The sequence below is a fragment of the Moschus berezovskii genome, chromosome 4 (genome assembly GCF_049115385.1).
Source record: "Moschus berezovskii isolate FMDL1 chromosome 4, NW_MosBer_1.0, whole genome shotgun sequence".
NCBI classification, from domain to species: Eukaryota; Metazoa; Chordata; class Mammalia; order Artiodactyla; family Moschidae; genus Moschus; species Moschus berezovskii.
The window spans coordinates 46,355,078-46,382,495 of record NC_142463.1 but is presented as its reverse complement, the minus strand read 5'-3'; the positions used below and the strand labels follow the sequence as shown (position 1 = coordinate 46,382,495).

The 27,418-nt window shown below is 37.4% G+C and overlaps 1 protein-coding gene across 4 annotated transcripts in view; it reads right to left on the bottom strand.

The window, feature by feature from the left end:
- The window catches only part of LRRC7 (leucine rich repeat containing 7), a 503,703-nt gene that overhangs the window by 189,256 nt on the left and 287,029 nt on the right, over positions 1 to 27,418 (bottom strand). For all 4 annotated transcript variants that reach the window (XM_055402285.2, XM_088834863.1, XM_088834861.1 and 1 more), the window contains one exon: positions 24,341 to 24,404. In XM_055402285.2, the coding sequence (XP_055258260.2) occupies positions 24,341 to 24,404 (64 nt within the window). The remainder of the gene's footprint in view (positions 1 to 24,340; positions 24,405 to 27,418) is intronic.

Genomic DNA, 27,418 nt, shown 5'->3' with positions numbered 1-27,418 from the left:
ATACCATACACTTTACCCTTTTAGAATGCAAAATTGAATGATTTTTAGAATATTTAAAAAGTTGTGCAACTACCATAACTATATAATTCTAGATCACTTTCATCATCCCCCTCTTCCAAAAAAAGCCACAGTCTTTTCATTCTTCCCCTCTCCACGGATCCTGGCAACTACTATCTACTTTCTGTCACTGTGAATTTGTCTATTTTGAACAGTTCATATAGCTGGCCTTTTGGCCTTTTGCTTCTAGCTTCTTTCATTTAGCGTGGTGTTTTCAAAGTTCATCATTATCAGTCCTTAGTTCTTTGTTATTTCCAAATATTATTTCATTGTATGGTATACTGTATCGTGTTTATCAATTTATCAATTAGTAGACATTTGGATTTTTTCCATTTTAAGACTATTATGAACATGCTGCTATGAATATTCATGTACATGTTTTTGTGTGGATATATGGTTTAAATTCTCTTGGGAAGTGTGGTGGGGTGAATAATAACTCCCTACAGATGCACACATCCTACTCTCAGGGGCCTCTGAATATATTACCTTACACGGAGAAGGAGACTTTGCAGATCCAATTAATGTAAGGACCTTGATATGAAGAGATCATCTGATTGGCCAAATGTAATCACAAATGTCCTTATAAGAGGGAGATAAGAAGGTCAGGGAAGGTAGAGGAGGAGATGTCATGACAGAGAGAAGTTGAAGTGATGCAAAGAAGGGGCTATGAGCAGAGCGATGCAAGTGGTTTCTAGAAGCTGAAAAAGGAGAGAAAATGGATCGCTCTCTAGAGACTCCAGAAATAACACAGCTCTGATAACACCTACAGAACTTTAAGATAATAATTTTGTGCTGTATTGTATTATATGCATTGCTTTAAATCACCAAACTTGTCATAACTTGTTATAGTTCCACAATCGGAATTAATTTTGTAATTCTGAAGTGGGTTGGAACAAATACCTAAAAATGCAGGTGTGGCTTTGGAACTGGGTAGTGAACAGAGCTGGAAAAATTCTAGCTAAAAATTCATTATCAAGAAAGCCTAGACTGCCTTGAATATAGTGCTAATAGAAATATGGATGATAATGAACTCTGCTAAGGAGGACTTAGAACAAAGTGAAGAGCATGGTACAGAAAATCTGTATCTTCTTAGAGTTACAGCTAAATTATCATGAAAAGACTACCAGTAGCAACGTGGATTATAAGGACACTACTCAGGAGGGCTCAGAAGGAAATGAAGAACATGTTGACATGAAAAATGGAATAAAGGGAATCTTTGTTATATAGTAGCTGAACTGTGTCATACACTCATGAGGAAAGCATAACTTGTAGGAAATAAATTTGATATTTAGCTGAAGAGATTTCCAACAAAATTTTGAAGGTGTGGCTTGATCTCTACTTGCTGATTGTACTAGAATACAAGAGAAAAGAGTAAGTTGAAAGAGCTATTAAGCAAAAAGAAACCAGAACTTGACTTGGTAAATACTCATCCTATTCAGACTACAAAAAAATGCTAAAATGAGGAGCTTCACTGCCAGGAAATTGTGCTTTGGTAATAAAGTTGGGGTGTGTGGGGGCAAATTTTTATTAATTCCTTGTAAGGATTAAAGTGCTTAGATAAGTGTTTCATGGAACCTGATAGACATCTTAGCAGAAGCCAAGAATAAAGGTGATATTATCCAGGAATTATCTGTAAAGAACCTCTCTTGACAGTGGAAGAATCCTCAAGATATAAATGGGAGACCCACGGGCTCTTTAGACTGCTGTATCAACAGAAACACAGACAGCATGGGCTGAAAGGAACAGAGAGAGAACAAAATGAAAGAAGACTGTCAGACTCATAAAATTTTATAGGTAGTAAACAGGCTGAAAAGCTACTCCACTGCAAATCTTTGCTATCCTTTCAGAAAAAAGAACAATGATGCAGAGGGCCAGGCACAGAAAAATGAGTCTTGAACCACAGAGGTTATTCTCAGGCCTTGAAAACTCATGGAGTTTACCTGGGTGAATTTTGAAACTGGTTTTGAATGTAGACTCTTTCTATGCCTCCATTCCCCACCCCACCCCCCGTTTTTTGTGAAGATATCTATAACTGTTATCCTTTGCCTTTCACACAGTCATATTTTGGAAGCAGATTACCTGTTTTCTAGTTTTATAGGTCTACAGATGGAAAGGGATTTGGACTTAGGATAGATTATACCCAGAACCTTACCTATGCCTAACTTTTTGTTGTTCAGTAACTAAATTGTGTCTAAGTTTTTGTAACCCTTTGGACTGCATCATGCCAGGCTTCCCTGACCTTCTTGGATGTCTAACTTAGATGACTTTAGATAATGGAATTTGGAACTTTTGAGCTGATGAGATTTAGATGAGATTTTTATACATGGGTTGATTTTGTAATAAGTGAGAATTTTGGAGACCTTGAGTTGGGATGGGTGCATTTTCATGTGGTTAGACATGAATCTGTGGGGATAGAGATCTTACTGGTAGGCTGAACAATGGACTTTCAAAGACATCCATGTCCTGATCCCCTGAACCTATGAATATGTTACCTTACAGGATAAAAGAGAATTTGCAGATACGATTAATTTAAAAGATATTGAGAAAGAGATTATCCTGAATTATCTGAGTGGTCCCAAACTAACCACAAAGGTACTTAGATGAGGGAGGCAGGGGAGTGGGAGAAGAGAAAGAAAGAGATGTAATGATAGAAGCAAAATCAGAGTAGGAGACATAATGACAGATACAGACACTGAAGTAATGTGAGAAAGGGATCACCAGCCATGGGATGAGGTAGCCTCCAGGAGCTAGAAAAGATAAGAAACAGACTCTCTCTTGAAGACTCCAGAAAGATCAAAACCCTGACAACACTTTAAATTTAGGGCCTCTGACCTCTAGGACTGCAAGAGAGTAGCATTGCATTGTTTTAAGCCACTAAGTCTGGAGTTATTTGATCAACAATAAGGAAAGAATACGATTAGGTGCCTAGGCCTGAAATGCTGGGTAAGAGTAAAATCTTTTAATTATAATTTCTAACCTGACTTCCTTTGTGTTGCAATTTCTCTCATGACGTGTGCTGATGAAATGACCACAGGCATTTTAGGGAGATATTAATAGGTAAATAATAATAGACTAATAGATTAATAGATAAAAAGAGAAACAAAAAGCAAAGAAGAAAAGGAAAGATATACCCATTTGAATGCAGAGTCGCAAGAATAGCAAGGAGAGAGAAGAAAGTCTTCCTCAGTGACCAGTGTAAAGAAATAGAGGAAAACAATAGAATGGGAAAGACTAGAGATCTCTTCAAGAAAATTAGAGATACCAAGGGAACATTTCATGCAATGATGGGCTCAATAAAGGACAGAAATGGTATGGGCCTCACTGAAGCAAAAGATATTAAGAAGAGGTGGCAAGAATACACAGAAGAACTGTACAAAAAAGATCTTCACAACCCAGATAATCACGAAGGTGTGATTACTCACCTAGAGCCAGACAACCTTGAATTTGAGGTCAAGTGGGCCTTAGAAAGCATCACTACAGACAAAGCTAGTGGAGGTGATGGAATTTCAGTTGAGCTATTTCAAATCCTGAAAGATGATGCTGTGAAAGTGCTGCACTCAATATGCCAGCAAATTTGGAAAACTCAGCAGTGGCCACAGGACTGGAAAAGGTCAGTTTTCATCCACATCCCTAAGAAAGGCAATGCCAAAGAATGCTCAAACTACCAACACAAGTGCACTCATCTCACATGCTAGTAAGGTAATGCTCAAAATTTTCCAAGCCAGACTTCAACAATATGTGAACTTCCAGATGTTCAAGCTGGATTTAGAAAAGGCAGAAAAACCAGAGATCAAATTGCCAACATCCATTGGATCATTGAAAAAACAAGAGAGTACCAGAAAAACATCAATTTCTGCTTTATTGACTATGCCAAAGCCTTTGACTGTGTGGATCACAATAAACTGTGGAACATTCTGAAAGAGATGGGAATACCAGACCACCTTACCTGCCTCTTGAGAAACCTGTATGCAGGTCAGGAAGCAACAGTTAGAACTGGACATGGAATAACAGACTTGTTCCAAATAGGAAAAGGAGTATGTCAAGGCTGTATATTGTCACCCTGCTTATTTAACTTATATGCAGAGTATATCATGAGAAAAGCTGGGCTGGATGAAGCACAAGCTGGAATCAAGATTGCCGAGAGAAATATCAATAACCTCAGATATGTAGATGACACCACTCTTATGGAAGAAAGTGAAGAAGAACTAAAGAGCCTCCTGATGAAAGTGAAAGATAGTGAAAAAGTTGGCTTAAAGCTCAACATTTAGAAAACAATGATCATGGCATCTGGTCCCAACATTTCATGGGCAATAGATGGAGAAATAGTCGAAATTGTTTTTTGGGGCTCCAAAATCACTGCAGATGGTGATTGCAGCCATGAAATAAAAAGATGCTTACTCCTTTGCAGAAAAGTTATGAACAATCTAGACAGTATATTAAAAAGCAGAGACATTACTTTCCCAACAAAGGTCTGTCTAGTCAAAGCTATGGTTTTTCCAGTAGTCACATATGGATGTGAGAGTTGGATTATAAAGAAAGCTGAGCGCTGAAGAATTGATGCTTTTGACCTGTGGTGTTGGAGAAGACTCCCCTAGACTGCAAGGAAATCCAACCTGTCCATTCTAAAGGAGATCAGTCCTGAGTGTTCATTGGAAGGACTGATGCTGATGTTGAAGCTGAAACTCCAATACTTTGGCCGCCTGATGTGAAGGGCTGACTCATTGGAAAAGACCCTGATGCTGGGAAAGATTGAAGGAGAGAAGAGAAGGGGACGACAGAGCATGAAATTGTTGGATGGCATCACCGACTCAATGGACATGAGTTTGAGTGAACTCCAGGAGTTTGTGATGGACAGGAAAGAGTCAGACACGACTGAGCTACTGAACTGAATGAACCTGAATTCCTTTGTGTTGCAGTTTCTCTCATGACATGTTCTGATGAAATGACCACAGGCATTTTAGGGAGATATTAATAGATAAAAGGAAGTTACATGGGAATTCCTTTAATATACATTTCTTGGAATATATATATAGTTTGCAATCAAGTCTCTATATAGTTAGCCTGTTGTTAGACATCTAGAGTAGAAATATCTTTCAGAAATATTCTGACTGTGTTCACTGTTCAACTCCCCTGACCCTCATAACATTAAGGTACAAGGCCAAGGAAAGTACTGAAATATGAATATGTTCTTTGGTTCTCAGTACCAGATATGTAGGTGAAGGAAGAAAAACGTGGCTTGAAATGTAGGGAGTGTGCGGTGTTCCCAAATTTGACAATCCTAAAAATTTACAAGGTGTATCAATGGAAAATTATAAAGATGAAACAAGTGTTTCGAAATTATCAGTAATAAAAACTATGGTAGAGATAAGCCTGAGTTAGTTTTTTATTATCACAATAGAAAATAATATTACAAAATATTTGTCATGTGAAAGACTGTTAAAGAGCATAAGACCATCATATTGAACAGAAAAGGAGTATCGCAGATGTGTGCCATTATGTTATTTTTCTGGATTTAATGATGTTTATGACATTTATCAGCTTTTCAAAATTGTATTCTGTTAATTTTAATTTGTAATTTAAAATTCACAGTTTCTTTTTTCATCATAAGTAAACATTAACTTTTACACTTAATTATGTATTCCTAATTTTGTATTATTTTTTGAAAGAAGGTGTTCCTAATTTCCCTGTAGGAGGGCATGGCAACCCACTACAATATTTTTGCCTGGAGAATTCCATAGACAGAGAAACCTGAAAGGCTATTGTCCATAGGGCCACAAAGAGACAAAATTGAAGTGACTGGGCATGCACATCCCTGATTTACAAGTTCAGATCCTCCTTCTAGCTGTACCTTTAACATTTACCCAGAAATCAACTCCTTCTTACCACCTCCACTATTACTACCTCATTCCAGGTCACTAGCATTTTTTGTCTATATTATTGCAATAACTTCCTAACGGGTCTCTTTGACTACACCTTGCCCCACTTTCCATGATACTCAACACAACAATCAAATTATCCTGGTGGATTATCAGTTCAGTTTAGTCGCTCAGTCGTGTCCGACTCTTAGTGACCCCATGAATCACAGCACGCCAGACCTCCCTGTCATCGTCAACTACTGGAGTTCACTCAAACTCATGTCCATTGAGTCAGTGATGCCAACCAACCATCTCATTCTCTGTCGTCCCCTTCTCCTCCTGCCCCTAATCCCTCCCAGCATCAGAGTCTTTTCCAGTGAGTCAACTCGTCGCATGAGTTTCAGCTTTTAGCATCAGTCCTTCAAATGAACACCCAGGATTGATCTCCTTTAGAATGGACTGGCTGGATCTCCTTGCAGTCCAAGAGACTCTCAAGAGTCTTCTCCAGCACCACAGTTCAAAAGCATCAATTCTTTGGCACTCAGCTTTCTTCACAGTTCAACTCTCACATCCATACATGACCACTGGATAAACCATAGCCTTGACTAGACAGACCATGGTTGGCAAAGTAATGTCTCTGCTTTTTAATATGCTGTCTAGGTTGGTCATCACTTTCCTTCCAAGGAGTAAACATCTTTTAATTTCATGGCTGCAATCAGCATCCACAGTGATTTTGGAGCCCAAATAAATAAAGTCTGACACTGTTTCCACTGTTTTTCCATCTATTTCCCATGAAGTGATGGGACCAAATGCCATGATCTTTGTTTTCTGAATGTTGAGTTTCAAGCCAACTTTTTCACTCTCCTCTTTCACTTTCATCAAGAGGCTTTTGAGTTCCTCTTCACTTCCTGCCATAAGGGTGGTGTCATCTGCATATCTGAGGTTATTGATATTTCTCCCAGCAATCTTGATTCCAGCTTGTGCTTCTTCCAGCCCAGCATTCCTCATGATGTACTCTGCATATAAGTTAAATAAGCAGGGTGACAATATACAGCTTGATGTGCTGCTTTTCCTATTTGGAACCAGTCTGTTATTCCATGTCCAGTTCTAACTGTTGCTTCCTGACCTGCATACAGGTTTCTCAAGAGGCAGGTCAGGTGGTCTGGTATTCCCATCTCTTTCAGAATTTTCCACAGTTTATTGTGATCCACACAGTCAAAGGCTTTGGCATAGTCAATGAAGCAGAAACAGATGTTTTTCTGGAACTCTCTTGCTTTCTCCATGATCCAGCAGATGTTGGCAATTTGATCTCTGGTGCCTCTGCCTTTTCTAAAACCTGCTTGAACATCTGGGAGTTCACGGTTCACATATTGCTGAAGCCTGGCTTGGAGAATTTTGAGCATGACTTTACTAGCGTGTGAGATGAGTGCACTTGTGTGGTATTTTGAGCATTCTTTGGCATTGCTTTTCTTTGGGATTGGAATGAAGACTGAACTTTTCCAGTCCTGTGGCCACTGCTGAGTTTTCCAAATTTGCTGGCATATTGAGTGTAGCACTTTCACAGCATCATCTTTCAGGATTTGAAATAGCTCAACTGAAATTCCATCACCTCCACTAGCTTTATTCGTAGTGGTGCTTTCTAAGGCCCACTTGACTTCACATTCCAAGATGTCTGGCTCTAGGTCAGTGATTACGCCATCGTGATTATCTTGGTCGTGAAGATCTTTTTTGTACAGTTCTTCTGTGTATTCTTGCCACCTCTTCTTAATATCTTTTGCTTCAGTTAGGTCCATACCATTTCTGTCCTTTATTGAGCTCATCTTTGCATGAAATGTTCCCTTGGTATCTCTAATTTTCTTGAAGAGATCTCTTGTCTTTCCTATTCTGTTGTTTTTCCTCTATTTCTTTGCATTGATCGCTGAAGAAAGCTTTCTTATCTCTCCTTGCTATTCTTTGGAACTCTGCATTCAGATGCTTATATCTTTCCTTTTCTTCTTTGCTTTTCGCTTCTCCTCTTTTCACAGCTATTTGTAAGGCCTCCTCAGACAGCCATTTTGCTTTTTTGCATTTCTTTCCCATGGGGATGGTCTTGGTCCCTGTCTCCTGTACAATGTCACAAACCTCCATCCAGAGTTCATCAAGCACTCTATCTATCAGATCTAGTCCCTTAAATCTATTTCTCACTTCCATTGTATGCTCATAAGGGATTTGATTTAGGTCATATCTGAATGGTCTAGTGGTTTTCCCTACTTTCTTCAATTTAAGTCTGAATTTGGCAATAAGGAGTTCATGGTGTGATATAATGCAGTGTAATTAATGTAACATATTGTAACCTAATGTAACATAATATTACATGAGAATATAAATTGGACCATGGGTTCTACTTATTCAAAACCTTCCAAAGGGCTTCTACTTTACTCACAGTAAAAGCCTTGAAATGTCTTCCAGGATTCCACCTCTCCTTGTGTATCTACCTTCAAATTCCCTCAATTAACTCATCACCTACTCTTCTCACTTACCCTGCTCCAGGCCTTCTAGTCTTCCTGCTGTCCACAAGTCAGGCTTGCTTTCATCTCAGGTGTTTATACTTCCTGTTCCCCTGTCTAGAATGATCATACACCCAGATATTAGCATGATTCATTCCCTCATCTTCTTTAGGTTTTTTACTAAAACGTCACCTTCTGTGTAAAGCTTCCCTGGCCACCTTATCTAATTATACTCTCCAGACATGTATACACACACACCCAGACCCACACGACCACACACATACTCTCTTTCTACTCTTCGTTCTTTAGATTTCTCATTAGTATTTTCATTGTCTTCTAGTTTCAGTTTGTTGTGAAGGTTGAAATCAAATAAATTTTTGATTAAATTTCAGAAAATACAACCCGATATGATATGCATTGCACAAACGTAGAAGATGGCATTTTGCATTTAATTATTTTAAGTATAGTTTTAGTTAGTTTTTGGGTTATTTGAAATCGCTATTCACAACTCAAGAATATTCTTGTGGGTTTATTACATAATTGCACAATACTCCTATTTTTTGGTAAAGTGTTGACTATAAATTTGTAGTCTTTTTTCACATAATTTTTCTTGGTTCAGTCAGAGAGCATTTTTTTCTTTTCTTTAACTCTCTGGCTGAAACCACTGACAGAATCACCAGGACACTCGATTATACTTAGATATATGCTACTCAGAAAAAATTATTTATGGAAAGGAAAACAGAGCTATCAACAACCTTAGATATGCAGATGATACCACTCTAATGGCAGAAAGCAAAGAGGAACTAAAGAGCCTCCTGATGAAGCTAAATGAGGAGAGTGAAGAAGATGGCTTAAAACTCAATATTAAAAAAACTAAGATCATGGCATCTGGTCCCATCACTTCATGGCAAATAGACGGGGAAACAATGGAAACAGTGACAAACTTTATTTTCTTGGGCTTCAAAATCACTGCAGATGGTGACTGCAGACATGAAATTAAGTGATGTTTGTTTCTTGGAAGAAAAGCTATGACAAACCTAGACAGCATATTAAAAAGCAGAGACATTACTTTGCTGACAAATGTCCATAAAGTAAAAGCTATGGTTTTTCCAGTAGTCATGTATGGATGTGAGAGTTGGACCATAATGAAAGCTGAGTGTTGAAGAATTGATGCTTTTGAACTGTGGTGTTGGAGAAGACTCCTGAGAGTCCCTTGGACAGCAAGGAGATCAAACCAGTCAATCCGAAAGGAAACCCTGAATATTCATTGGAAGGACTGAAGCTGCAATACTTTGACCGCCTGATGCAAAGAGCCAACTCATTGGAAATAACCCTGATGCTGGGAAAAACTGAAGGCAAAAGAAGAAGAGGGTGATAGAGGATGAAATGGTTGGATGGTATCACTGACTCAGTGGACTTGAGTTTGAGCGAACTCCAGGAGATAGCAAAGGATAGGGAAGCCTTGTGTGCTACAGTTCATAGAGTCTCAAAGAGTTGGACAGGACTTAGCGACTGAACAACAACAAATAGTGCTAATTAATTTCATTTATAGTGCCCAGTCTTATTGCAGTAATAAGAAATGGCAATGAGGGAAAAGCTTCTTCCTCTGAAAACAGAGGCAAAGATAACTTATTTTATTGTCAGGAAAAAGAAAGTTTAAAATTAAAGAACTGAGGTTTGTATGTACAACATTGTAGATTGCTCCTTAAAGTTCTAGATCAACAGATGTTGCACTTATAAAAATGGACACCCAAGTTTGATCCTCCTATTGAGAAAAACTCCATAATTACGTTCAGACATGAAGTGAAATTCTGAGTTAAATTTTTTTTTTGACAGGTGGCTCTGCATCAGGCACTGGCAACTGGTTATACTGGAGACAGACTGGGAGGCTAGAGGAGGAAGAAGGGACTTACTTGCTCCTTTAACTTAATGGCTGGACAGTTAGCATCTCAACAGCAACACTGCTCCCTGCAATGACACTAACATTCAGTAACAGCAACTGTTGGCAGCTTGCAGTTTTTCCATACAACTAGAACCAGCCTTATTAGCCCCTTGAAGACATCAGCACCAGCTCACTGGTGCCCCACTTTATATGCCTGAGTCTCAGCTTTAAGTTTTCATAATTCCTTAGACTATTGTTTTCCATTTGTCCCCTCTATTAGAGGTGGCAGCTGCTTCCTAGAGTTATTACATCTCTGTTCCTTCAGAGCCTCCCTTCTGTCCTTCAGTTTTCTAATATAATTGCCCATTGTTTATATTAAACTTTCTTTGTTAAATGCTTGATATAGTTTCCATCCCCTGTTTGAACCTTTACTGGTATAGAAACTGATGTGCCTCTAATAATTTTAAAACTTAAGTTACATTTCTCAACTTTCTCTTGATATATTAATAAACTCTAGCAATGTCTGTGATATATATAAATTTAGATGTGTATACACACACAAAATCTATGGCATCAATCATTTTACAAATATAGGAAATGGAAGAGTTAATAACTAGGATGTTTTAAATATTTTTCCCTGAAAATGGGATGACTGGTTATATGATGACAAATCGTATTTTTATTACTTTTTTCTTTCTTATAAGTTTTACTTGAGGAATAATTAGCAAAATTTTATTAGTAGGTGTGGCAAATCTGGGACTTCCCAAGGCACTAGTAAAGAACCTGCCTGCCACAATCGGAGATGTGAGATGCCAGTTTGATCCCTGAGTTTGGAAGATTCCCTGGGGGAGGGCATGGCAACTCTGTCCTCTCCTTGCCTGGAGAATCTCCCATGGACAGAGAAGCCTAGTGGGCTACAGTCCATAGGGTCCTGAAGAGTTGGACATACCTGAAGTGAGTTTGCATGATATGGCATGTGGAAAACCTATGCTGTAATTATCTATAAAAGAAATTGCTGGATATGTAAATATAATGCTTGTCTCATGTATACACGCATCCTAGGTAATTAAAAATGAGCATACCTTGGGCAAACTATGGAGGTAAACTCATGGCCATTAAGGTAAAGCTTAATTAAATTCTAATCAATTTAAATTACAAGTTAAAACAGCATTCAGCTGCCTCAAACTTCTATGAAAACACATTCATATTATTTATAAAGCCAAACGGTCTATAAAACTATTGGCATTTCTTCTACATTATTTTGCTCAGAGTGTTTCCATTCTTCACTTGATTTATCCATTTGGAAGTTTTGTTTGATTCCATGAAATAAAGTGAAAAAAGTCAACAGAAACAAATTCAGTTTGAATATTGAGACTAGAAATTCTTGTTTGTTGTGATCTATAGCCTTACTAAGTATTTAAAATAGTGACTTGTAAAGTGCAGACTATTTTTGCTTTTCCATAAAGAAGTTTTATATATTATAAATATTCTACTACAGTCTACTGTTGTTGTTTAGTTGCTAAGTCATGTCTGACTCTTTGTGATCCCATGGATTGTAGCCTACCAGGCTCCTCTGTCCATGGAATTCTCTAGGCAAGAATACTGGAGTGGGTTGCCATTCCCTTCTCCAGGGGATCTTCCCGACCCAGGGACTGAACACTGTCTCTTACATTACAGTCATATTCTTTACCATCTGATCTACCGGGGAAGCCCTAATACAGTCTATGGATGGCTGAATTTATGAAATCTATAAAGACTACTTGACATACTGCTTCAAATATTAGATAGTTAAAACAATGCAAACAACGCTATTATTTCCTGATGAATCCTCTGAATCTTTAAAAGCAATACATCTTTTTCTTAATTAAAAAAATTTTTTTTACACTATAAATATTTTTATTGCTGTTATTTAGGTGTTTTGTTTTTTAAAATGCATGTTTTGTTCTTGTATCCAGAATTTGAATCACCTGTAGTTTAGAGCTATCTCTGTCACTAACTGGTACATTAAACTGCTCAAAGAGTTGAACATACTCTTAAAATGATTTCATTGTTATGCCTTAAACTCTAGAGAATGAATACTGGCTAATTTTAGGTACAGAGCCAAAAAGACTTTCTTTTTTGTAAATTTATTTTTAAAAAAATTTAAAATATTATTATTTTATTATTATTTTTTTACATTATTGTATTGGTTTTGCTGTTTATAATAGCCAGGACATGGAAGTAACCTAGATGTCCATCTGCAGACGAATGGATAAGAAAGCTGCGGTATATATACACAATGGAGAATTACTCAGCAATTAAAACTAATACATTTGAGTCAGTTCTAATGAGGTGGATGAAACTGGAGCCTATTATACAGAGTGAAGTAGGCCAGAAAGAAAAACGCCAATACAGTATACTAATGCATATATATTGAATTGAGAAAGATGATAACGATAACCCTGTATACGAGACAGAAAAAGAGACACAGATATACAGAACAGTCTTTTGGACTCTGTGGGAGAGGGTGAGGGTGGGATGATTTGGAAGAACGGCATTGAAACATGTATATTATCATATGTGAAATGAATTGCCAGTCCAGGTTCAATGCATGATACAGAAAGACTTTTTTTAAGGACATGAAATGCATATTTTAGAATTACCCTTTATCTGATTACTTTTCCAGGAAAAAAGCTTACAAAATAGTTAATAAAATGTTTATTCAAAATCACTTACTTCAAAATCACTCATATACGTATTTAATCCAGATTTTAGCAGAAGAGACAGAAGATAAAGATAAAAGGCAATATTTGAGAAGATAAAGACTGTTAATCTTCCAAAATGGGTGAAAAAAATGAACCCACAGATAAAGTACACAAGAATAATGTATACCAACCTCATGCATGAGCATAGATGTAAAAAAAATTCTCAAGATTGAACTGAATATAGTTTATACAGAAAGTCATGATCATGTTGGATGTATTTCAGAGATGCAAAGGTGGTTTTCACTAGAAATTCTATGTAATTTATGGCATTAACAGTTTAAAGAAGAAACAATATTATTTGAATAAATTCAGAAACAGCATTTTATAGAGTTTGGCAAAGCCTTATAATAAATTCTCTTAGAAATAGGAAGATATGTTTGAACCTAATAAAAAGTATCTATCTAAAACTAATGTTAAAGAGCAATTTTAATAATAAACATCAAATGTATTTCAATTAAAATCAAGAATCAATGACACTTTCTTCTAGTCAACTATTCAGATTAGTGACTAAACCATCACTAAAGAAATCCACAGACAAATCAGAAATCACTTTAGAAATCCCTAAAGAATCTACAAATTATTCATATTATTAAAAGAGTTTGGCAAGTACCTAGATATAAGTAAAAATGCAAGAATCAAGTGGATTACTACAGGCTGCAACAAAATACTTGGAGACTATATATATTTTCTAAAGTGCATTTATAACTACAACAAAAAAATAAGGCACAAAGGAGTAAACTAATTAGAAATATATAGAAACTTTTTAAAAAAAACTACAAAATTATACTGAATGATACAAAAATAGACAAGTGGAGGTGTGTCATGTTGATGCATAAAAATTCAGTATCATAAAATATCAATTTTCTATTTTTAGTCCAATCAAAATTGATTTATAGAATCCATTTCTAATCAGATTCTGATAATGTTTTTTTCCCTTTTGAGAAACCTGAAAAACTTTTTCTAAAATTCAAGTACCTAAAATGTCCAAGTGCCTAAGTTGGAGACACTTGTCTTATCAGATATCAAAAATTTATTGTTTGTGCTAATTAAGACATTGGATTTAGCACCAAGATAGTAATTGGATTTAGCACCAAGATAGTAAGAGCGATCAATGAAGAAAGTAACATATTAATGTATAGAAATCATATTTTATTAATAGGATTTCATAGTCAGGTGTAAAGAATAACTAAGTAAATGTTGTTTGAGAAATTCAATATCTGTTAAGAAAAAATGTATGCAATATAAAACATTAAGCCTGGGTGGAAATAAATTTGACTATGAATAATGAAATCCTTATTTTTAAAAGAAGAAAACATAAAAAGATCTATTTGATTTCGAGGAACCAAGTACTTCTTAAGTAAGATACAGGATATTCTAGACATAAAAATTATACATTTTATTATGTTTCAGTTAAGAACTTCTGGTCATCAAAAGATATTATGAAGAAAATAAAATGACCCTGCAGAGACTCAGGGGAGATATCTGTAGTACACATAACCAACAAAGGATTAATATCTAGAATATATAAAAGATCCCTGGATATCTACAAGAAAAAGACAACTAACAGAAGATGGCCCAAGAATATATAAACAGGCATTTCACAGAAGAGGAAACACAAACTACCACTAACTTAGGGAAAAATTTTAATCACATTAGAAATCAGAGATATGCAAATTAATATCATAATAAGAAGCAAAAGTAACAAAATCTGACAGTCATGTATAGAAGAAGATACAAAGCTTGGGAACTCTTACACATTGCTGGTGAATAAGTAAAACTGTTTTGAAACGAAAAAACTAAAACTATTTTTTAAATTGAGTATATGCACAATCCAGGACCAAGAAATTTCACTTGTAAACATATGTCTTACATCAACTCTTGTACATGTGTATTTATAAAAATATTCATCACAGCAACATAATGGATTACTAACAAGGACCTACTGTATAGCACAGGGAACTCTGCTCTGTGTTATGTAACAACTTAAATGGGAAAAGAATTTGAACAAGAATAGATACATGCATATGAGTAACTGAATCACTTTGCTGTATGATGGTGGTTTAGTCACCAAGTCGTGTCTGATTCATGCAGCCCCATGGACTGTAGCCTGCCAGGATTTTCTGTCCCTGGGATTTCCCAGGCAAGAATATTGGAGTGGGTTGCCATTTCCTTCTCCACGGGATCTTCCCCAGCCGGGGGACTGAACCTATGTCTCCTGCATTGCAGGTTGGTCTCCTGCGCGGTGGGCAGATTCTTTACTGCTGAGGCACCAGAGAGAAACTAACACAACATTGTTAATCAACTATGCTCCAATACAAAATAAAAAGCTAAAAGAAGTAACAAAAATGATTGTACATGAAAAAATAAAGGGTAAATAAAGTTGTAGTATAGTCATATTTTTAGAAAGCTTGAGAACAAGCCAAGTGAAACAATATAATGTTGTAAATATATGCAAATGTATGGAATGTGAAATAAAATTCAGAACTGGTGATTTTCTAGTTCATAAGAATATAGTGATAGGTTCACAAGGATATATTTTATTCTGTTTTCTAACTTAAACATATATGACATATATTATTTTAAACCTATAAAATTTGATATAATAAAATTTTAAGCTTCTTTAATTTTATAATTTTCTCTTAAATTTAAGTTTTAATTCACTATTTGTTTCATGGCTATTATTTAACAGTCTTCCTAATTCAGCTGCAGAGAAAGCTCATGATAATATCTATAAAGACCCTAGTTGTTTCAATTTGATAATCATGACTGAATACAGAAATAGAGTATATACTATCATTTCAATATAGTAAATAGAAATATCTCTCTCTATAAAACATAAAAAATATATATGTCACAGTTACAGTAAAATTTCAAAGTTCATTTCTCTGCCCTCCATCCTGTTTGGATCTGACCTCCCATATCAAGATCCTCTTTCCCAAGTATTCCTTGTAGGAGTCCCTTGTGGTGGTGGGTGGGGGCGCAGAGTGGTGGGCCAAAAGAAGAGAAACTTTCACATAATAGGAGATGCTACTTCAATGCCCACTGTAATCTCTATGTTCATCTCCCACTGTCCTTTGCCACTTTGTGGTCAGTGGTTTGTCACCCAGGCTGCTGCCTGCCACATTTTAATTCCTGAACTCTAAGCTACACACAGACCCTTTTCCAGTCTGCTGTTAGCCTCCTCTGAGCCGAACAAATTTCTCTTTCTGGTTGGCAAAAAGCTTTCTATTTTGCTTCTTATGACTAACTCTTTTGATGAAGGTTCTCATAGCAGAGCTGTCGAGGGCTCTACTGACATTTTCCTGTGTGTCTCAGTCTCTCCTTTGTAAGGCAGAGTCAGGTGAAGAAAGGAAGTGAAGGAGCAGGAAGCTGGAGCTAGATTTGAGGGATGGTCAGCCATGACCTCACACTGTTACTGAAGCCATCCTGTCTCCTCCAGGCTCTGCTATTCAGTCTGGTCCATTTGTCAGTATTCTTGCTGATGGTGATTTACTTTGAGGGCTTCATTATTCCCTCTACCAGTTCAGAAGCAGTAACAATTCTTAGTTTATGGGATAAATCTCTATATTCCTGAAATATACTACCATACAGCTTCTGGGCCCCATGATAATCACTTAATCTGTTTTAGCATCCTTGACCGTTGTTTGACATTAATATGTTATTAATTATTGTGACAGTGTGAAGACTGTACTACCTAGGGTATACCAAAGGGTTTAAGGATTGATACTATCCAACTCCACACATCAACCTAACAGTGTACCATTTCTGATCAGGCCCCAAGTAATATTCATTTGATCTCATAAAAAAGAAATTGGGAGAGGGGAAAAAGATATAACAAAACTATTAATAATGATTACACAAGTGGATGAAATCACAGATTACTTATATTATCATTTTTATACTTTTATCAATTTTTAAATGAACATTTATTTAATTTTTATATTGATTAAAAAGCTGTAAAAGATATCTTTGGGAAAAAGAAGCTTTAGAAATCTATTATGTTTCAGAACTGTGTCCAGAATCTTCTAGAGTTTACTGCTATTAGAAGCATAATTTCTTTTGTGTAGAATCTTTTATTACTACAAAAGCATCCATAAGTAGGCACTTCTAGTTCAAACCTTATGCAGGATATGTACATTGCTTCTCTAGCAAGCAGACATCTGTTCTCTTCATTAGGCTTTCCCATTCTTTCTTTTTTTACTTACTGCCATCCCTCCACATCTTTACTGTGTCACAAAATGAATCATCTAATAATCTTCTATGTGTCGGTGTTTAGCTACAGAGTGGAATTTAATTCCTTTTCCTCCATGTGATATTGCTTCTAGAGGTCTCTTATCAGAGCAAATTCTCTTAATTTCACATTAAAAATTGTTACTGTCAGAGAAACAACAGCTACTCCCACATGTATGATTAATGAAAGTCAAATATTTGACTAAAAGTAAATAATATTAGCGATATGAAGTTCTAGGTGATACTCCCATCCCCCTACCCCGCCAAATAACTGAGTATTATCAAATAAAGTACCCCAGCACAAATGCAAAATAAAATGTTTAAGAGACCTACTTTATGACAAGTGGGAATATTGGGAGTTCAAAAGTAAAAGATCTTTTTGCTCAGATGATTTCTTAGACATCATAAAGCAGAAGGTAAAATATATGTATTTAACATTTACTTTTAGTAAGCTTAATTTCAAAAAATAAAAAACATGTCTTATTCATCTTTGTTGATGCAAATATTTATGGTAAAACATTGGTTCACAAAGTATCCATACAAAAGGCTGGCAAAATGCTATACTGGACAGAACTGAAATTCATTTGAAACACACATTGTTTATTATAGATTCTCTCACATGAAATTCTCTCAAAAAGTCTATGTGATAGGCTTGATACCCTTATTTTATTGAAGAGGAAGCTGAGGATAGAGAGCAAGTTACAGACCTATAGGTACCCAGCTAACCAGTGATGAAAGTTAAACCTCAGTCATCTGAATCCATTGTACATGTTCTTTCAACTACTAGGCTAAGTTATATGTCATGGGCAGAACCTACTTTCTTAAAAACTAATTTAAAACTAGTATAAACTAGTTTTGCTACTGTTATGCACTACCATTACCATTCTCTCTACTTAAATTAATAAACACTTCCCTTAAAAATACCAGAGGTGTGTTATACTAGGTACCAGGTCCTCTTGACATATGTGTTAAGGCCACCTTGCCAGCTGCCCTATAACAAAGTTGCTGCTGCTGCTGTGGCTGCTAAGTCACTTCAGTCGTATCTGACTCTGTGTGACCCCATAGACGGCAGCCCATCAGGCTCCCCCATCCCTGGGATTCTCCAGGCAAGAACACTGGAGTGGGTTGTCATTGCCTTCTCCAATGCATGAACGTGAAAAGTGAAAGTGAAGTCATTCAGTCGTGTCTGACTTGTAGTGACCCCATGGACTGCAGCCTACCAGGCTCCTCCGTCCATGGGATTTTCCAGTCAAGAGTACTAGAGTGGGGTGCCATTGCCTTCTCCAATAACAATGTTAGGTGCATCCAAAGCAGAGCAAGCTTGGCAGTGCATTGTAGCAGGCAAAGGAAGCTCTGAAATTTATTTTTTATCTGACCGTTTTCAGTTTGCATGTCATATGGATTCTCCGAGCCTGTAGACTTGGTTTAGGGCCACTAGTTGTATTGTGACTGGAGAGGATTCCTTCACAACAGAACTCAGGGACAGACTGCCAAACATGGTACTGGAGGGAAGACAGGGCAGGGACTCACACACGCACATGCAATGACAGTGATGGCACCTTCAGCAGGAGGGAGGTGGCCAACGCTACCAGGGGGTTACCGCCTGAGCCCAAAAAACTGACTGCAGGTTCAGAACTGCAGACTGGGCATAGAAGGTAGTATCAGCGGCAGACATCAGCCGCAGAGGCCAACATTTCTGAAAACCAGTCTGAGGCCAGAGAGTCTCTTTCCCTCAAGTTAGAAAGACATGTACATTCCTTTGCACTCACCCAAATTCCATCTTAAGGAGACATGCAGAGAAAGGCAAGAGATGACAGAGCATTTCTCTGCAAGAAAGACAAACACAACCTAAAGGGACCATGTAACTTCTAAAATAAGATTAAACTTCTAATCACAGAGGAATAAAAGTCAGTTTTTAGCCTCAATAAACTGGATAAAGGCTGGAATAATGCCCAAATAAGTTATGGTCAAAGTTCAGTCCAGTTTAGTTCAGTTGCTCAGTCGTGTCTGACTCTTTGCGACCCCATGGACTGCAGCACGCCAGGCCTCCCTGTCCATCACCAACCCCAGAGTTTACCCAAACTCATGTCCATTGAGTTGATGATGCCATCCGGCCATCTCATCCTCTGTCATTCCCTTCTCTCACCTTCAATTATTTCCAGCATCAGGGTCTTTTCAAATGAGCCAGCTCTTCGCATCAGCTGGCCAAAGTATTGGAGGTTCAGCTTCAACATCAGTCCTTCCAATGAACACCCAGGACTGATCTCCTATAGGATGGACTGGTTGGATCTCCTTGCAGTCCAAGGGAATCTCAAGGGTCTTCTCCAACAGTTCAAAAGCATCAATTCTTTGGCACCCAGCTTTCTTTATAGTCCAACTCTCACATCCATACATGACTACTGGAAAAACCATAGCCTTGACTATAAGGACCTTTGTTGGCAAAGTAACGTCTCTGCTTTTTAACATGCTGACTACGTTGGTCATAACTTTTCTTCCAAGGAGTGTCTTTTAATTTCATGGTTGCAGTCACCATCCATAGTGATTTTGGAGCCCCCCAAAATAAAATCTGTCACTCTTTCCATTGTTTCCCTATCTATTAGAAATGATGGGATCAGATGTCATGATCTTAGTTTTCTCAATGTTGAGTTTTAAGCCAACTTTTTCACTCTTCTCTTTCACTTTCATCAAGAGGCTCTTTAGTTCTTTTACACTTTCTGCCATGAGGGTGGTGTTATCTGCATATCTGAGGTTATTGATGTTGCTCCCAGCAATCTTGATTCCAGCTTGTGCTTCATCCAGCCCAGCATTTCGGATGACGTATTCTGCTTATAAGTTAAATAAGCAGGGTGACAATAGAACTCCTTTCGCTATTTGGAACCAGTCTGTTGTTCCATGTCCAGTTCTAACTGCTGCTTCTTGACCTGCATAGAGATTTCTCAGGAGGCAGGTCAGGTGGTCTGGTATTTCCATCTCTTGAAGAATTTTCCACAGTTTGTTGTGATCCACACAGTCAAATATGCTACTGGAGATCAGTGGAGAAATAACTCCAGAAAGAATGAAGGGATGGAGCCAAAGCAAAAACAACACCCAGTTGTGGATGTGACTGGTGATAAGAGCAAGATTCGATGCTGTAAACAACATTGCATAGGAACCTGGAATGTTAGATCCATGAATCAAGGTAAATTGAAAGTGGTCAAACAGGAGATGGCAAGAGTGATCATAAACATTCTAGGAATCAGCAAACTAAGATGGACTGGAATGGGTGAATTTAACTCTGATGACCATTATAAATACTACTGTGGGCAGGAATCCCTTAGAAGAAATGGAGTAGCCATAAAAGTCAACAAAAGAGTCCAAAATGCAGTACTTGAATGTAATATCAAAAACGACAGAATAATCTATGTTTGTTTCCAAGGCAAACCATTCAATATCACGTAATCCAAGTCTATGCCCCAATCAGTAACGCTGAAGAAGCTGAAGTTCTATGGATCTATGAAGACTTACAAGACCTTTTAGAAATAACACCCAAAAATGATGTCCTCTTCATTATAGGGGACTGGAATGCAGAAGTAGGAAGTCAAGAAACATCTGGAGTAACAGGCAAATTTGGCCTTGGAGTACAGAATTAAGCAGCGCAAAGGCTAACAGAGTTCTGCCAAGAGAATGCACTGGTCATAACAAACACCCTCTTCCAACAACACAAGAGAAAACTCTACACATGGACATCACCAGAAGGTCAACACCAAAATCAGATTGATTATATCCTTTGCAGCCAAAAATGGAGAAACTCTATACAGTCAGCAAACACAAGACCAGGAGCAGACTTTGGCTCAGATCATGAACTCCTCATTGGCAAATTCAGAATTAAATTGAAGAAAGTGGGGAAAGCCACTAGATCATTCAGGTATGACCTAAATCAAATTTCTTTTGACTATATTGTGGAATGAGAAATAGATTTAATGGACTAGATCTGATAGACAGAGTGCCTGATGAATTATGGATGGAGGTTCGAGACATCATACAGGAGACAGGGATCAAGACCATCCCCAAGAAAAAGAAATGTAAAAAAGCAGAATGGCTGTCTGAGGAGGCCTTACAAATAGCTGTGAAAAGAAGGGAAGGAAAAGGCAAAGGAGAAAAGGAAAGATATACCCATTTGAATGCAGAGTTCCAAAGAATAGCAAGGAGAGATAAGAAAGCCTTCCTCAGCAATCAATGCAAAGAAATAGAGGAAAACAACAGAATGGGAAAGACCAGAGATCTCTTCATAAAAATTAGAGATACCAAGGGAAAATTTCATGTAAAGATGGGCTCAATAAAGGACAGAAATGGTATGGATCTAACAGAAGCAGAAGATATTAAGAAGGGGTGGCAAGAATACACAGAAAACTGTACAAAAAAGATCTTCACAACCCAGATAATCACAAACGTGTGATCACTCACACTCACCTAGAGCCGGATATCCTGGAATGTGAAGTCAGGTGGGCCATAGGAACCATCACTACAAACAAAGCTAGTGGAGGTGATGGAATTCCAATTGAGCTATTTCAAACCCTAAAAGATGATGCTGTGAAAGTGCTGCACTCAATATGTCAACAAATTTGGAAAACTCAGCAGTGGCCACAGGACTGGAAAAGGTCAGTTTTCATTCCAATCCCAAAGAAAGGCAATGCCAAAGAATGATCAAACTACCTCACAATTGCACTCATCTCACACACTAGTAAAGTCATGCTCAAAATTCTCCAAGCCAGGCTTCAGCAATATGTGAACCGTGAAATTCCAGATGTTCAAGCAGGTTTTAGAAAAGGCAGAGGCACCAGAGATCAAATTGCCAACATCTCCTGGATCATGGAGAAAGCAAGAGAGTTCCAGAAAAATATCTATTTCTGCTTTATTGACTATGCTTAACCCTTTGAATCACAATAAACTGTGGAAAATTCTGAAAGAGATGGGAATACCAGACCACCTGACCTGCCCATTGAGAAACCTGTATACAGGTTAGGAATCAACAGTTAGAACTGGACATGGAACAACAGACTGGTTCCAAACAGGAAAAGGAGTACGTCAAAGCTGTATATTGTCACCCTACTTATTTACTTATATGCAGAGTACATCATGAGAAACACTGGGCTGGTAGAAGCACAAGCTGGAATCGAGATTGCCAGGAGAAATATCAATAACCTCGGATATGCAGATGACACCACCCTTATGGCAGAAAGTGAAGAAGAACTAAAGAGCCTCTTGATGAAAATGAAAGACGAGAGTGAAAAGGTTGTCTTAAAGCTCAACATTCAGAAAACAAAGATCATGGCATCCAGTCCCATCACTTCATGGCAAATATATGGGGAAAGAGTGGAAACAGTGGCTGACTTTTTTGTCTGCGCTCCAAAATCACTGCGGATGCTGATTGCAGCCATGAAATTAAAAGACGCTTGATCCTTGGAAGGAAAGTTATGACCAACCTAGATAGCATATTACGAAGCAGAGACATTACTTTGCCAACAAAGGTCCGTCTAGTCAAGGCTATGGTTTTTCCAGTAGTCATGTATGTATGTGAGAGTTGGACCATAAAGAAAGCTGAGCACCGAAGAATTGATGCTTCTGAACTGTTTTGTTGGAGAGGATCTTGAGTCCCGTGGACTGCAAGGAGATCCAACCCGTCCATCCTAAAGGAGATCAGTCCTGGGTGTTCACTGGAGGGACTGATGTTGAAGCTGAAACTCTAATACTTTGGCCACCTGATGCAAAGAGCTGACACATTTGAAAAGACCCTGATGCTGGGAAAGATTGAGGGCAGGAGGAGAAGGGGACAACAGAGGATGGCATCACTGACACAATGGACATGGGTTTGGGTGGACTCCGGGAGTTGGTGATGGACAGGGAGGTCTGACATGGTGCAGTTCAAGGGTTGCAAAGAGTTGGATATGACTGAGTGTCTGAACCGAACCGAACTGAACACAGTCAAAGGCTTTGGCATAGTCAATAAAGCAAAATTAGATGTTTTTCTGGAACTCTCTTGCTTTTTGCATGGTCCAACAGATGTTGGCAATTTCTTCTCTGGTTCCTCTCCCTTTTCTAAATCCAGCTTAAACATCTGGAAGTTCATGGTTCACATAACGTTGAAGCCTGGCTTGGAGAATTTTGAGCATTACTTTGCTAGCATGTGAGATGACTGCAATTGTGCAGTAGTTTGAATATTCTTTGGCATTGCCTTTCTTTGGGATTGGAATGAAAACTTAACTTTTCAAGACCTGTGGCCACTGCTGATTTTTCTAGATTTGCTGGCATATTGAGTGCAGCACTTTCATAGCATCATCTTGAGGATTTGAAAGAGCTCAGGTTGAATTCCATCACCTCTACTAGTTTTGTTCATAGTGATGCTTCCTAAGGCCCACTTAACTTCACATCCCAGGATGTCTGGAATCCAGGCCATGGAATCCAGGATGTCTTGACTCCAGGCCAGAAACTGGCTTGGGTAGCCTTTCCCTTCTCCAAGGAATTTCCTTCCCAATCCTGGGATGGAACCCAGGTCTCCCACATTGCAGGTGGATTCTTTACCAGCTGAGCCACAAGGGAAGCCCAAGAATACTGGAGTGGGTAGCCTATCCCTTCTCCAGTGGTCTTATGACCCAGGCATCGAACTGGGGTCTCCTGCATTGCAGGCAGATTCTTTACCAACTGAGCTATGAGGAAAGTCCTGTTCAACCATATAAAAGATATGTAAATCAGTGACCACTTTCAGCTTGTTTCTATAAAGTTAATATGGTACCATGGCAAATCAGGATTAAATGAGGCAACATATGTAACACACTGAACATGGTGCCTGCTACATAGCTGGTGCTCAAAACTGACAAATTGCATCTGCCTATCTATTTATTCTACCCTTTTAAAAAAAGTTAATCCTAATATTATTCAGTTACCTGTAGTTTACTATATAGCTAGATAATCACTTTAATTTCAGATTTTATTTTTTTTTATATTTAGCAAATGTAAACGTGCACTTGATTTAATACCTGGGGTTACAAAGAGCAACAGAAATAATATCCTGGTGTATATTGGTCAAGTTTAGAAAATGTATTCACTTACCAGTTCACTGAATTCATTATTGCCTAGGTCAAGTCTTTCCAACTGGGCCAGTTTGTGCATTGACCTATAACAGATAGAGAAAAATAATATTGTGAGGCAGTGTATGACAGATTGCTCCAAAAGACGTTTCAGCCACCTTCTTGTCAGATTTATCTGAGTATATTATGCACAGATATGGGGGTATTTTTCAGGGAGAAGTAAATTTCAAGTATACAGGAACATGTTCAAACTGTTGCCTGAAAACCTTTAGTAGCTTACCATGTTTCCAAATGCCAGTCTGTGGATGGAGTACAGGCCTGACTGCTTAATGAAAGTCTGGGAAGCTTGTTAAATATCTGTACCAATACAAGGTACCAGTTGAGGCTCTAACATCCATATTTTTAATAATCCACACAGGTTTGGGAACCAATGGATAAACACAGCTCTTCGTGATTTTAAAATTCCACAGTATGGCCACAATTTCATCATCAATCTTGTCAATTTTTACTTTCTTAAATGAATTTCTGTTATAGACAAACTTTTTTATTTTTATTCAGGTATAGTCAATTTAAAATATCATGTAAGTTTCAGATGGACAAGGTTGTTATTCACAATTTTTAAAGGTTGTAGTTTATTTATAGATATTATAAAATATTGGTTATATTCCTTGAGATGTACTATATACCCTGGTAGCTTATTTTATACATAGCTGCTTGTACTAAAATCCCCTACTCCTAACTTTTGTAATCATTATTTCCTAAGCATAATGGCTTGATGATGTTACAGCTTTGAATAACTGTAAACCTTGGGCAAGAGTTGGTCCCAAAGATTAGAAGTACTCATGAGCATTACATACATAATCAGTATTTATCAAGCCATTTTCAAGTATAACAAACAACATAGGAAGAGGTTGTAGCATTCTTCTGATTTTCAAATTTTTTATCTCCCCACTTACCAGAATGCTATCCTCAAGTCTTGACTATATACAGAAACTCTGGAGGCATTGTTGACTCAAATCTTAAAACAATTTAGTTCCTTCATCTTTAAAATTCATGTAGCCATTACCTTATAGGGTTTTATGAGCAGCAAATTAAATACTACTGTAATTCAGACTCTTTCAGGCACTCAGAAATGCAAAAAAAAAATAAAAAATCTGTGTACTCTTTCTCTACTCAGAAACTATTTTTGAAAGATTATTATGTGCTAGAGAGTCTTCTGGGGTCTGGGGAATAGCACTGTATGAAAAGAAAGAAAAATTACTCCTTGAAAGGACTCTACTTCCAGTGCAGATGATAATGCCAATAAATAAAATGATTAAGTAAAATAAAATAATATACTAGAAGGTTGTAAGTGCTATGAAGAACAGTTAAGCAGAGGAGGATGATAAGAAGAATTCTTATAACAGGATTGCATTTTCTAACAGTGTAATTAGGTCTCAGATTACAGAAGAAGAAATGGGAGTATAGTATACCTTTGTCCTTATGGTAAACACATGTGGGTCTGGGGCCTATTTCCCTGTCTCCACACAGGAGTCTAACTGGTACGACTTCCCCTTACAAATGACTGGTCTAGATGGCATGATCACAACCATAGGTCAGGGAGAAAACGTCAGGACTTGGTTACAGTTTGGGTCACATTCTCCATCAGTTATGCTGACAATTTCATCATCACTTGTCTCAACGAAGTAACCTGCTGATAATTCAGATTCATTTGTAATGTTCACCTAGTTATCTGACGTTCTTAATGAGCAAGTTCTAATGAAATTGGTACTCAATTGTGTTAAATGATGTTTACCAACCTGTGTTCATATTATATATGCAAAAGTGGTAGAAATGTGTAAAATATCCATGACTGTTACTTTTATCATTGCTACTTCTCCTGCCTGTAACATTCTACCCATAAATCTTTGCAAAGCTGGCTCCTTTTGAACTCAGCTCATATGTTTCCTCCTCATATCCCCAAATTAAATCTCCCCTCCCATCTTCAATTTGTATATTGCCCTGTTTCATTTTCTTAACACTTACCACTCAAAGTATTTAACATTTTTATTTTAATATTTAACACTGAAAATTAAAATACTTTTTGTTTACTTCCTAATTATTTCCCTCCTGCCTGATTCAAGCTTCAGGACAGCAAGTAAATTGTCAAGTCATACAAACAGCTTCTCAGTCAGTGTTTGTTTAGTGAGCATGAGTGAATGATTCCTTACCAGTGAGATGTTTGAATTCTAGAAATATTTACAAAGAAAAACCATTCAATTTTTACCAGGCATCTATAATTAATTAACAGTTGCCAAAGAGATATCCTAATAGACCTGATTTAATGAATATTGTAATGAATATACATTAGCTTACTTATTAAGAATTATGCATAATGTTGAAGCTGAATATCTATATCTTGTGTTAAGTTTACTCCTGACATTTCAACTAGCAGGTTTTAAAAATTCTAAATAATAAAAAATACTAAGTGAAATATTTAGGTGAGTTTTTCATTTTTGTTTTTTTTTATATCTCAAATATAGCAACAAAAGGCTAAAAGGAAAGCAGTTTAGGACTTAGAATCAATTCAGACAACCTGGGTTTAAACCCCAATTCTACCTCTCACTAGCTGTTTGACTTTAAACCAAGAAGAATATCTTTGCTTCTCATCTGTAATATGGGAATGATCATAAGAATCGTTACATTATAGGGTTATTCTGATGATTAAAATAAGTTAATAAGTTAAAGCACATAAATAGTGCCTGGCATATGGTAGGTGGTCTTTAAGAGTTAGGTACTGAAAAACTTAGGGAAGAATTTCAGAATTGGAAATATTTTAAGAAATTATTGAGGTCAGAGTTTCCTCAAGTTTTCCTAAGGACTTATGTGTTGCATCATTTAAAAAAAAATTCAGATGGCCAGTTGCTGCTGCTGCTGCTAAGTCACTTCAGTCATGTCCGACTCTGTGTGACCCCATAGACGGAAGCTCACCAGGCTCCCCTGTCCCTGGGATTCTCCAGGCAAGAACACTGGAGTGGGTTGCCATTTCCTTCTCCAATGTGTGAAAGTGAAAAGTGAAAGTGAAGTCGCTCAGTCGTGTCTGACCCTTAGCGACCCCATG